This window comes from Rhamphochromis longiceps, linkage group LG3 (genome assembly GCF_057381845.1).
Source record: "Rhamphochromis longiceps isolate RC_006_pf linkage group LG3, R_longiceps_female_GT1.1, whole genome shotgun sequence".
Classification (NCBI taxonomy): Eukaryota; Metazoa; Chordata; class Actinopteri; order Cichliformes; family Cichlidae; genus Rhamphochromis; species Rhamphochromis longiceps.
Window position 1 is genome coordinate 34,178,673 of NC_140559.1, and position 13,296 is coordinate 34,191,968.

The following is a 13,296-nucleotide window of genomic DNA, read 5'->3' on the forward strand; positions in this document are numbered from 1 at the left end:
TGGAAGTAAGAACGGGCTGAAAAGAGGCTTAATGCATTCATACAGTGCTTTTGTGGGTGTACTGGCCCCTCCAAAGTGCTTTTAAAAGTTACACTTTATGTATCAAGGCGCCAATGTAGTCCCTCATCTCAGTATTAACTTTGCTCCTTATGTGCACTGTATATAGTCATTCCAGTATTTAGGTTTTCCCCCATTATCCTTTAGAGACCAGCAGGTCCCTGTCTCTGGGCAAAATCTACTTTGTCATGACAATACCATGACGAAAGTCTTCCTTTGTCATGATATTGTCATGCTGACCTTTGAATTTCGTCACCATCTAAAAAAGAAATACAGAATGTCCCTGAAACCTTGGACTGTCTCACACTGGTGTAGATACAGATAACATTTGACCCAGAAAAGTCACATTCGTAGCACCTGTGCAATACTATGAAATTTTAAATATTTCCATTTTTATGTATTTTGGTTTAAACTAAAAGAATTCATTAAATTCCAGGCTAAAAGAACAAAACTTAAGTTGGTTTTATTTTTATTATCATGCTCAATTTCTTCGAAGGAAGTACAGGAGAAATATCTATTGTTTAAAACGATTTAATTTACTTCGGCAGTTGAAATTACCAGTTACAGCACTGGACCTCCTGTTTGTGTGTGTCCTATGTTCAACTTTAGAGATGTGATGTGTATATAAAAATAAATTTAAAAAAAACAGCTTTATTTAATAATTTTAAATTCTAATCAAATGTCAAAACTAGTCAAATTTGACTCAAACAGGCATAAAGGCATACAGGCATACAAAAGTATTTAGTCAGCCACCGATTGTGCAAGTTCCCCCACCTAAAATGATGACAGAGGTCAGTAATTTGCACCAGAGGTACACTTCAACTGTGAGAGACAGAATGTGAAAAAAAAAAAATCCATGAATCCACATGGTAGGATTTGTAAAGAATTTATTCGTAAATCAGGGTGGAAAATAAGTATTTGGTCAATAACAAAAATACAACTCAATACTTTGTAACATAACCTTTGTTGGCAATAACAGAGGTCAAACGCTTACTATAGGTCTTTACCAGGTTTGCACACACAGTAGCTGGTATTTTGGCCCATTCCTCCATGCAGATCTTCTCGAGAGCAGTGATGTTTTGGGGCTGTCGCCGAGCAACACGGACTTTCAACTCCCGCCACAGATTTTCTATGGGGTTGAGGTCTGGAGACTGGCTAGGCCACTCCAGGACTTTCAAATGCTTCTTACGGAGCCACTCCTTTGTTGCCCGGGCGGTGTGTTTTGGATCATTGTCATGTTGGAAGACCCAGCCTCGTTTCATCTTCAAAGTTCTCACTGATGGAAGGAGGTTTTGGCTCAAAATCTCACGATACACGGCCCCATTCATTCTGTCCTTAACACGGATCAGTCGTCCTGTCCCCTTGGCAGAAAAACAGCCCCATAGCATGATGTTTCCACCCCCATGCTTCACAGTAGGTATGGTGTTCTTGGGATGCAACTCAGTATTCTTCGTCCTCCAAACACAACGAGTTGAGTTTATACCAAAAAGTTCTACTTTGGTTTCATCTGACCACATGACATTCTCCCAATCCTCTGCTGTATCATCCATGTGCTCTCTGGCAAACTTCAGACGGGCCTGGACATGCACTGGCTTCAGCAGCGGAACACGTCTGGCACTGCGGGATTTGATTCCCTGCCGTTGTAGTGTGTTACTGATGGTGACCTTTGTTACTTTGGTCCCAGCTCTCTGCAGGTCATTCACCAGGTCCCCCCGTGTGGTTCTGGGATCTTTGCTCACCGTTCTCATGATCATTTTGACCCCACGGGATGAGATCTTGCGTGGAGCCCCAGATCGTGGGAGATTATCAGTGGTCTTGTATGTCTTCCATTTTCTGATGATTGCTCCCACAGTTGGTTTTTCACACCAAGCTGCTTGCCTATTGTAGATTCACTCTTCCCAGTCTGGTGCAGGTCTACAATACTTTTCCTGGTGTCCTTCGAAAGCTCTTTGGTCTTGGCCATGGCGGAGTTTGGAGTCTGACTGTTTGAGGCTGTGGACAGGTGTGTTTTATACAGATGATGAGTTCAAACAGGTGCCATTCATACAGGTAACGAGTGGGGGACAGAAAAGCGTCTTACAGAAGACGTTACAGGTCTGTGAGAGCCAGAGATTTTCCATGTTTGAGGTGACCAGATACTTATTTTCCACCCTGATTTACGAATAAATTCTTTACAAATCCTACCATGTGAATTCATGGATTTTTTTTTCACATTCTGTCTCTCACAGTTGAAGTGTACCTCTGGTGCAAATTACTGACCTCTGTCATCATTTTAAGTGGGGGAACTTGCACAATCGGTGATTTTTCAGTGACATATTTCTTTTGTGCTTTTTGTTTTTGAGAGCTTAAGTTAATGTTTTAAAACAATATGTTGTATTTGATTTATTATATTATTATAGTATTAATGAAGCTGCAGACACAGCTCCTTTCAGCATGGCCGGAGGAGAGGTGTACGGCAGTCGCGTGACACACACAGATCAGACACATATTTCTGTGTTGCAGATGTGCAGTAAAGAGCCAAAGACCCAGTACTGTGTCCTGCCTCTTACTTTCACGCCAGAACACAACGCAAGAACAACAGGTGTAACAGTTGAACGGGTTACACAAACAGCCACCAAACAGCCATCATAATTCATCATACAATGAGAACAGAACAAATCAACAATTGACAATGACTCATTAATATTAAAATCTGTAACATAATGTATTGTTTGGAGTTTAGTCTGTTACTGTTACTATTTTTACCATTTCTTTTTGGAGCAACTGTAACCCACATTATTTCCTTAGGGATTAATAAAGTATTCTGATTCTGACTGTTTCAGGATACATGACTTGCCATGATCCAATCACACATCTGCTTACCTGTATCTTTTGCTCGTTTCTCCTCCTCTTCTTTTTTCTTTTTTCTAAACTGAAGACCTGATGGCTTTGAACTTTTCTTGTCCATCTTCCACTGGTTTTAATTTTACACTCCAGTATGAGTGTACACTTTATCCCTAGTCCTAAAGTGTATATTTATTTTCTTACTCTTCTTATATATATTGTTTGTTTAATTGCACTGCTGTAACTGGAGCCTCGTCATCTCTCTGGACTGTATGTAGCGGAGATGACAATAAAGTTTACTTTGACTTCAGCAGCGAGCAGGCGCACCAAGGGCTCTCGCGCTCACTTTTCGCGTATAGAATTTCAAAAAACATCGGTGCAAATTATAAGTCTGTATCATAATGTCTGCTGTTTTCGTGTTTGTTAGTTTGTTTTATTTTGCGAGCTGGTTATTAGATGCCGCTCCAGCCAGCCAGAGAATCCCCCCGCCGCCTCGCCCTCTCCTCCCTGTGCCGCAAGCAGCAGGCACCTCGCAAACGGAGGGCGTCCTTACTCCCAGCAAATGGGCGATAGAAAACCGATCGGTGCCTATGCCATTCCCAATATGCGCTGACATGATGTCATGGCAGAATGAGTGCGAGCAATTTTTTTTTTTTTAAATTTTTTGTCCATGCGCGTGATGCCGCCCCCCACCACGATGCCGCCCCGGGCAACCGCCCGTGTCGCGCCCGTATCAAAAAACGCTACTGAATGGACTAAAGATTGAATCTACAGAGTTTCTATTTTTCTCTCACTGTCTCTCTCTCAAGGTCGACAACTGGTGCCTAATCTGACATCTTGGAGTACGATAGTTAACAGAGAAAGGAGCACGGTTTGTTTATTGGACTATGCAGAGACAGGCGCAGAGATTACGTGCCAGCAGCGGAGGAACTTATCACCATAAAATATTGTTTGCTTCAAAAACAACGTGTTTGTTTGCTAGCATCCGTTTGTCTTTTGGATAACAAAGATTAAAACCCAGTCCTCCTCCGACCCCACCCCGCCCATTTTTTTTTTTGTTTCCTGTTTTGGTTTGGTCCAGGTGCACGCGCTCTTAGCCATCTGATGACTTTAGGATGGCTCCGTGAAAAGTGAAGTCAGGGTTTCAAAGAAGAGAAGCAACACCGGTGGAAACTAAACTTATAGTTGGAGTATTAGTTAGTCAAATTTGTTTCTTCCCTTGGACCTTCGGAATGTCAATAAACACTATCCTCCCACACCCCACTAATCTGAGCTATCGTCCGAGTAATCGTCATCACTCAGGCAGCCACTAAACATAGACTGTGTACTCAGACCACGTCTTTCCTTTGCACTGCTTCAAACACTTTGAACTTGTTAAAATAAATAAATAATAAAACTTTATTTATATTACACCTTTCTAGACAGAGTCACAACGTGCTGGACATAAGATAACAAATAATAAAAAGGTAAAACAGACAATATAAAAGAGGCAAAATTTAATCAAAAGCAGTTTTAAAAAGGTGAGTTTTGAGTTGCTTTTTAAAAACAACTACTGAGTCCACATTTCTTAAGATTTGGGGGAGAGAGTTCCACAGTCTCGGGGCCACAGTGGCAAAAACTCTAATATCCTTAGTTTCCATCTTAGTCTGTTTTATAGCAAGTAAGCCCTGATCAGATGACCTCAGGGACCTGCTTGGGACATAGGGCTGTAGCAGATCGAAGATGTAGGCTGGTGCCAGTCCATGCAGGGCTATACATGTAAATGTGTTTCACATTCTGATCATGAATCACTTTAGAAAACAATATCTGATAAGGTTAAGGTGATGGTTAGGGCTGGAATGGAGGGCTGGAGCCTCTGCTCCAAGCCTGTGTTACCGCGAGCGGCATTCTATAATCCGGAGGGTCTCACAGTAAGGTGGAAGGGTATCTTTCACGTTACTAATCTGCACTTTACATGAGATTCATAACTCTGACATCTATCTGCTGTTTGGCATGACTCACTGATAGATGTCTTTGCTTTGGAGCAAGCATGTTTTATTTGTAGAGACAGTCTCTTAATAAGTGATCACTTATAGTTGTATGGCACCGGTTCGACTCCCTCATTGAACTGTTTGGTTACTCTGGTCTTTTCATCTCCTGGTTCTCTACTCTGTTTCCGGCCCAGAAGGAAAGCAATCCCAGATGTTACGGCTGCTATTTTAAGGACTGTGATCCATGTCTCGTGAGAGGACTCTGATGGCTGCAGAGGGAAAGCAAATGGAAATCAGGCATGTTAGTGAGTGGAAGTTTCAGTTACAGTCCTGCATTTTTTTTGAACAGAAATCCAAAGATGATACAGTTCAAAGCTCAACATAAAGATACAATGAGATGTTTCTATGTGACCTAAGTGTTGAACCTGAATTGGATTTCCAGAACATGTTTAACTGTAAATGCTCCCCTTACACATAAACAATCATATCACGCGCATATCAGAGTGAGTTGGCTCCTGAAGTGCTGTGCTGGTGTGTGTGCCAAGTGTATGGGAATTACGACAAATGTTCGCTGTGGTGAACGGTGGGTAGCGTTCACATTTCAATGCCATATGCAAAAGGGAGGGATGCTTACCGACACAGGCAGTGGAGTGGATGAACTAGACCTTGTCTTGTTGATCTTTAGCCTCACAAATGCTGGATGTAACAAAAACAATCTCGTCCATCTTGCTTCTTAGCCCGTGTTAAGTTTAAGCAAAAGGCTTGGTCAGGTGATACAGAGAGTCCACCATCAGCAGACTTGTTTCCTTCGTCTGTGCTGGAATCCTGCTCCACCACAATCTCCTGTAAATGCCCATTGTGGGAATACATTATTATAACTTTAGGGATTTCGCCGCATAAGCGTTAGCAAAGCATTATACTTTTTATTCATTTAAGTAGGTCATAGGTCAATAGGTCATACTAACACACACACAGCATAGAGAGAGAGAGAGAGGTAGAACTGGTAGAGTGAGCACAGCGTGCATGGAGGCAGACACTCCCTAGTCATGTGACCAATTAACCAAAGATAAAAGGGCATTATACAGCAGTTTCCTCTGAATTTTGAAAGCTCTATTAACATCAGTCTGTACAGGCTCCAGATAACTTTCCTCAAATTCTTTAACTCTCACTCGCTTTTGCAACTTTGTACTTTTGTGTTACTCGCAGAAACAACTCCACCTCATTGTTAGTCCATTTAAAATCTCAACACCCTGTAATGGGAAAATTAAAGTTAACCCTCACATTTAGATTTAGGTGGTTAGAATTTCACTGTATGATTTCTGTATAACCTTTGCATGCGTAAGATGAAGTAAGTATGTGTCAGCATGACCTTGTGAAAACTGCTTAGCTGCCTAATGATGTTCACTATGCTATCTGCTAACTGTTTTGCTCAGACAGATGAAGCTCAGGGTCAGTGCCAGGTGCTGGCCTGGGAAAAGATAATGGGAGTCTTCTTTGTTCAGCAATAGCCCGGGTTGGACAAAAGACTGTTGCATCTAAAAGATACACAGAGTTTGTGCGATGGTATGAAAGGGGCGCTGCGACGCCCCATGGTTAGAACGCTCATTGCTGTGAACCTGTTATGTTTTGATGTGTATGTGTGTTCTCCTGCACGTAGTAAGAAGTAGCTTGACCACAGCCTTTTTTGTGTTGCAGACTTTATTTAGAAAATTCCACAACACCCCAAATGACACCCTCAGCACCTTTTCTTAGACTTGATACATAACAACAAGCCTGAAATACTGAGTTACTGACAGCATGCTCCTATTGAATGAAGCCATTTCCTCACCAACACTTTTGCCTGAAACAGTTAACCTTCACAGCCTTTTTACTCTAGAAAGTCAAAAGAAGAAAAAAAACCCTCAGACTGACCAAGAGTAAGATCAGCCAGCGGCCCAGGTCCGCATACATGTGGAAATAGACAGGAGTAAGTAAGACAGAGAAAAGTATCAATTCCCATATGGCTCCTAAACTTCAGGCCTTCTTCCCTCTCCGGGCACATGGTGTGGAAACAGCTCTCAGGCTTAGATCACCTTTGAAAAAACACATCTAAGCTGCAATTTATTTATATAAATAGAGCAGAACACACTCACGAACGTCTCGAGTAAATATAATTGTTGCTAAACTCCCATCGCGTCTGTGTGACTTTTGGATCATCTTTAGGGTACCTCAGACCACCATTCACACCTATGGGCAATTTACAACCACCAGTTAACCTAACCCCACTAACTGCATGTCTTTAGAGTTTGGGAGGAAGCCGGAGAAGCCAGACAGTACCAATGCAGAAAAGGGGAGAAATGGAGAGAACCGTGACACTCCTCACAGAAAGGTCCTGTCCCAGGCCCTTCACTATGCTAGCCACGTCACTTGTGTCATGTGAGCCAGTCATGCACCTCTTGATTTTTGCAACTTGTCTTGACAAGTCTTGATTTGTGATTTTGACTTCTCCTCCGTATCAGCATGTCTGATGTAACATTGTCTGAGTGGTGACAGCTGTCATTTAGGAAATTACTGTAGCGGCTTCTTGTGCCTTAATGGTGGGTATAAATGACTGCATGTGCTTGATGATAGCATGAAATTGAGTGATGCAACCACTGCAGAGGGTACATTGGGACCTTGACCTTGACTAGAAACCTCCCTGCCTAACTGCTTCACCACATTCTAAACTTTCCCCTTGGTTTTCTGCTCTTAAGAAAACACAATACATTCCCATCTAATTTCAAAGCTATAAAATCACCTCCATACACAGCTTGGCAACCAAAAATATCACACCGTAATGACTCAAATTGGAGACGGAAAGCCAAACACTACAAACCATGCCTAAAGTGTTCATTGAGCGAAATCACAGGAAGCATCTGTGCTGCATAAACCTGAACCTGCTACCTTTTGGGACTTGATAAATTGACTGGCTGTTGTGAAATCCGTGGTAACTGTTTTTTGTTGGTTCGTCTTCCTTGAGAGCAGGGAGTGTGGGGGCATTTCTCCTTATTTTTATTTTTCTTATGTTGCACGCCAGTTTTCCCTGGGCTGGGGTGTAACAGCTTTGGTGTCACATTTTTATGGAATCGTTTTGCGCAAACCACTAACTATTTATTTTAATTAGTGAAAACAGATCTACACTGTACTTTGTTGTTTTCTCTTCTAAGTTCACTCCCTTGCTCGAAATCGTCAGAAAGTAGATGTGATTGTGCAAACACCGCTCCTCCCATGGAGGCACACTTCACTCTGCTCTGCTATGTTTAGTTTACTTAGTGAGTCAGTGGCACAGAGCAGCCACAGTGAGTAAATGAAATCACTGCCTACACTGGTGTGTGTGTGTGTGTGTGTGTGTGTGTGTGTGTGTGTGTGTGTGTGTGTGTGTGTGTGTGTGTGTGTGTGTGTGTGTGTGTGTGTGTGTGTGTGTGTGAACACAGCAGAGTTTTGTCCCAGCTCATTTAGTTAGCCAATTTAGTGGAGAAAGTCATATTTTAGTCATGACTCATCCCAGTTCTTAAGCATAACTTAAAGTGTTATTGACCATTGCCAATGACATTTATTGAATATAATATAGTTACTTTTTTGGATTGTCTATTTTATTCATTTAGGACATTTAAACAACAGATGTTGATCAAATATGCTTTAAAAATATGCACTTTTACATTCTACAACAAAACAAAAACACTCTTTCAAAATACTTGGAAATCTCAGTGATCTGATCTCAGTCTGATTAAAATGTATTTTTATTTGGCAAATTGATGATAATCCATCACATTCACCATAAGACTCCACTCTCGTATATAAGCTGCCTTTATAGATTAAGTGCATCAATACTGGTATTCGTAATACTGGCCCTGTATTTACTTGATGGCCAATCGATACCAAAACTTGCAGTATCTCACACCACTACATGTCCCAAGACCAGTGGCGGTCCTAGCCTGTTTGGCGCCCCGGGCGAACACTCCCTCTGGCGCCATCATACCCTCCGACCTACACCTTAGTTCACAGATTCACTTTGTCTAGGGTTTATTTCTGGGATTTCACACAACCCAGGATTCAAATCATGAATACACAATGAGCTTGGATTTACAACATTATGAATGAAATGTGCTCTATTTGGAAGCAGCAGGTCTTCCTCCCCTTTCGACAGATTGTGTGAGACTTTAAACTGTAAATTATAAATTTTAAATTGTTATCGATCCCTTTACCCTGAGTCATGAAGTGTATATTTGATTGATTGAATCTTTATTTTGAACATGTTGAAAAAGTACAACAAAATAGAATTAAAAGAGACAAATGAACAAAGCAAAACAAAAGGAAAACGAGCAACCACAACTCCGAATTACGTTCATGTTCAAAAAGGAGCAGGAAGAAGCATAAGCTTATTTAATCCCACCCCTTTTCCACTATCTAGTAATCAATAGACTACAGAAATACCTCCTTGTAATATAAAGATTGATGATAGCGAACATTTGTAAGTATTGCCCCAAACCTCTGCACAGTAATTCAAATACGGTGCAATCAGGGAACAATAGAGAATGTGGAGTGATTTGTGGTCCAGAATGTGTTTTACTTTACTCAAGATTGAGACACTTCTTGAAATTTTGTTATGTATATGATTTATTTGAGACTTCCAGTTTAATTTATCATCTATAATCACACCAAGAAACTTATGTTCAAGTACTCTTTCAATTTCCACACCATCTAAATGAATCTGCACTTGTGCATTTCTAAGGGAATTCCCAAATAAGATAATTTTAGTTTTACTTAGATTTAGCGAGTTTGTTCCTGTTGACTATTTATTTTCTTACTCTTCTTATATTTATTGTTTGTTTACTTAACTGGAGCATCGTCGTCTCGTCTCTCTATATACTGGACTGTATGTAGCGGAGATGACAAAGGTTTACTTTGACTTCAGCAGCGAGCAGGCGCACCGAGGGCTCTCGCGCTCACTTTTCACTTATAGAATTTCGAAAAAACATCGGTGCAAATTACAAGTCTGTATCATGATGTCTGCTGCTTTCGTGTTGTTGGTTTGTTTTTTATTTTGTTTTATTTTGCGGGTTGGTTATTAGATGCTGCTCCAGCCAGCCAGAGAATCCCCCGCCGCCCCGCCCTCTCCTCCCTGTGCCGCAAGCAGCAGGTGCACCTCGCAAACGGAGGGCATCCTTACTCCCAGCAAATGGGCGATAGAAAACCGATCGGTGCCTATGCCATTCCCAATACGGGAATGATGTCGGCTGATGTCGGGGTAGCATGAGTACGAGCAATTTTTTATTTTTTTGCCGATGCCCGTGATGCCGCCCCCCACCACGCCTTTGTCGCCCGTATCAAAAACCGCTACTGCCCAAGACAGACACAGACCCCCAGCATAGAGACAGAGCTAAAGTTTAAAGACAGACACTTTCACATTCCCGTTTGAAAATACACGAAAAGGTTTTTTTCACTGTCTAACTAATTATTCTGGGAAGTAAAAGTCCCAGTGGTCTATTAGAATCCAACTGGTGTAATTAAGTGAACTCTTATGCTTCATCGTGTGTTTGTTTGTCATAAACAAAAATAGAAATACTTTCAGATATAGGGGTTCAAAAAAAATCCTGACTATGAAGAGGTGTAGATTATTATTATTATTATTAACAATAATATCAGCAATAAAAGCTGATATTTAAACACTACATTTTAAGATTTCACTGTTCGCAGTGTTTCTACGTCCTCAAGTCCATTATAAGGTGTGCTCTCCATCCAAGTGAGTTTTGTTGGACCGTCATATGCATTTTTTAAATGTTTTTTTTAAATGTCTGAACAAGAAATTATGCATTTAAAAGAGATGTTAAAGAAAATGTAGTGAGAGAAACACTTCCAGTAGCCATAGCTGGACTGGCCATCGGGCATACCGGGCATAAATGATTCATTTCCAGGTTATTTCCTTCAACATTTTCATGATTTTCAGCTTTTCCAAATTACTTTTTGATTTAACGATTTCTTTCTTCTTATGATGCTTCCAAGCAAGTTACCTGAAAAAAAATCTGACTTTTAAATTGGGATTTTCTTCTTTTTAGGTCCAAGAAAATGTTTTCCTTCTAAAAGCCTTACATCATTCTCATTTACTTTAAACTTTTTGACTGATGCAATTGTAGTACTCATAGGGGCAGTTGTTGATTTGCCAGATGTGGTGGAAAGTGGGACAGATGTTTCAGGGGAAGAGAAAGATGTACTTTGTACAGATTTACTTGACATTTTTGATGGGCAGGAGCAGTTAGAGGGAAGGTGTGAATACAGATGAGTAACTGTTGTAGTTTTAGGACATTGTGTTTCAGGAAATACTTCTATTCTCCGCTCTTTGTGGAGTACTCCCAAGGTCTTTGTATCCAGATGTTCAGGGCCATGATTTCTGTTGTTGCCCCAGTGTGCACTTGCCAGCCAGCTGTTCTGAATCTGACTGTAGCAGCAGAAGGCCGACCAGAGCACTGAAGGAATACTGATTCTTTGGTTGAGACGGTTGTTGCTGGGCTGTGCTCCGATAACTACAAAGCCTTCTATATTGCTATTGTTTTTGCAATATTCATTCAAAACACATTTGATGCAATTCTCCATTTTATTCCAGCTTCCGCTGTTGAAGTCTTTATTTTGTGGAACAATGTTAGTCAAAGTAAAAGTAGAATTTCTTTTTAAAACAGTAGATCCATAAGAGCTTGGAAACAAGTGTCCTCTGTCAAAATCTATGTTGTATTTGTAGTCTTTGTCCCCAGCCTGGTGCTTGTAATTGGTACTGTTGTTTGATGGTCTCATATTGGGATTGTCACTTGGTTTTTCAAGCTGTCAAAATCAAAAGGGTAGGTCAATAAGTCATGCATGGTTGTTGCTAAATAGATTAACAGATTAAAAGAGTTTAGTTATCACCTCAGGATCATTCATTTCAGCTGATATTCCTTTTTTTTTTCATCTATAGAGCAAACTTAAACTGACATAATTTAAATTAATTTTAGCCAAACTCAGTGAAGCTGAACTCAGTGATGTCTTTAGGAACATATACTGAACAATGCTGATTATCACTTTGTAATGTAATGTAATGGAAATAATTTGTAGAGCCCTCAAAACAGTTACTGAATTAGTAGAAATGGTATCAGCAACACTAGAGTGTTGGAGTCAGCCTGTACAGTGATTAGTTTATCATGTACGTAGGCCTGCAGTGTCATAATATTTTATTTCAGTTTGAAAGCTGCATCACAGCAGTTATTATGAAGTAACACGTAACAGTTGTTACACATAACTAATAAATATTGCAAATATTTAATATATACCTGTGGTTCAATCATCCATGGGATCTGGGGTCTTTCAGATGTGCTCCCATTGAACTTTGCAGCAGAAAAAACTGGAATCTTGTTCTGGGTGTCGTAGAGTGTCACAAATGTTCTGGTGTTATTCAAAGTCTGGCAAATCAGCTTGTATCTGCTTTGGTTCAAGATCTTCCCTCCCTCCAAAATTGTTGTGATGTTTGGTGGAGTTTGCTCCAGAAAAAACTCATTACAGTCTTCCACTGATGTCACCACTTCAGTTTCAGTGGGAACAATGGACAGAAGGAGGAGAGCAGCGAGGGGCAGGAGCTGCTTCAGTAATGTCATCACCGCGCCCTGATTCATCTGGTCAGAGGAGAAACCAAAACCTTTACACATCATTACATTTAAAGAGGCACAGTTAAAATTTACCGTATTTTCTGTCTCAGATAAAGTTTCAAATCATGAGGTAAATATATGCACAAATAATCACTGTGAGCCCAAAACTAAGGATAAGGATTACCATAAATGCTGACTTTACCCAATTTGTTTCTACTCTTGAACCTGTGTAATGTCAAAAAGGCGTAACACAAGAAATAGTGTCTCAGTGGAAACTATGCAAATACAGTATTTACAAAAGTAAACCAAGCAGCAATCACTTTATAAATAAAGGGATTTTGTGCGGTTCAAACCTTCTGTTTGCAAAGGACGTGTAGTGAGAATTTGATTGGATTAACGGGAATGGAAATAAAGCAGTTTATTTCAGATGAACAAAGGCCCAGCATAAGATAAGGATTAGCTTAAACTGTGAATCATAAAAAGGTGTCTAACCATAGAAAATCTGGCGGATGAAACCTGCATATGAAACTGCATTCTTACAAATTTTAAAACCAATTCAAGCCTGTTAAGTGTCTTTCTGTCATGGTCCTGCGGCCATGACTCAGTGACTTTGTGTTTGTGTTCCTTATTATTCTCTTTATTATTCTTGGGCTGTTTTGGGATGGTTTGTGTTTTGGAATTTTAGATACTGGGTTTTGGGTTTGTGCTCTCTCTATTGGTCCCTGGTGTTAGTGTTCCCCTGTCTCGTCAGGTTAATCAGGTCCAGCTGTGTCTCCCACCTGTGTGTGATTTCCCAGTGTCTCTCTGTGTATTTATAG

At 40.6% G+C, this 13,296-nt stretch overlaps 1 protein-coding gene across 1 annotated transcript; it reads right to left on the reverse strand.

The window, feature by feature from the left end:
• Window positions 1–4,945: 4,945 nt before the first annotated feature.
• On the reverse strand, window positions 4,946–12,487 carry LOC146674228 (uncharacterized). The gene is made up of 4 exons (XM_085401056.1): window positions 12,167–12,487; window positions 11,096–11,681; window positions 5,485–5,546; window positions 4,946–5,119 (listed from the first exon to the last, which is right to left on the reverse strand). Exons 1-4 carry the CDS (start codon window positions 12,485–12,487, stop codon window positions 4,946–4,948), a joined length of 1,143 nt encoding a protein of 380 aa, XP_085257182.1.
• Between the last annotated feature and the right edge of the window lie 809 nt (window positions 12,488–13,296).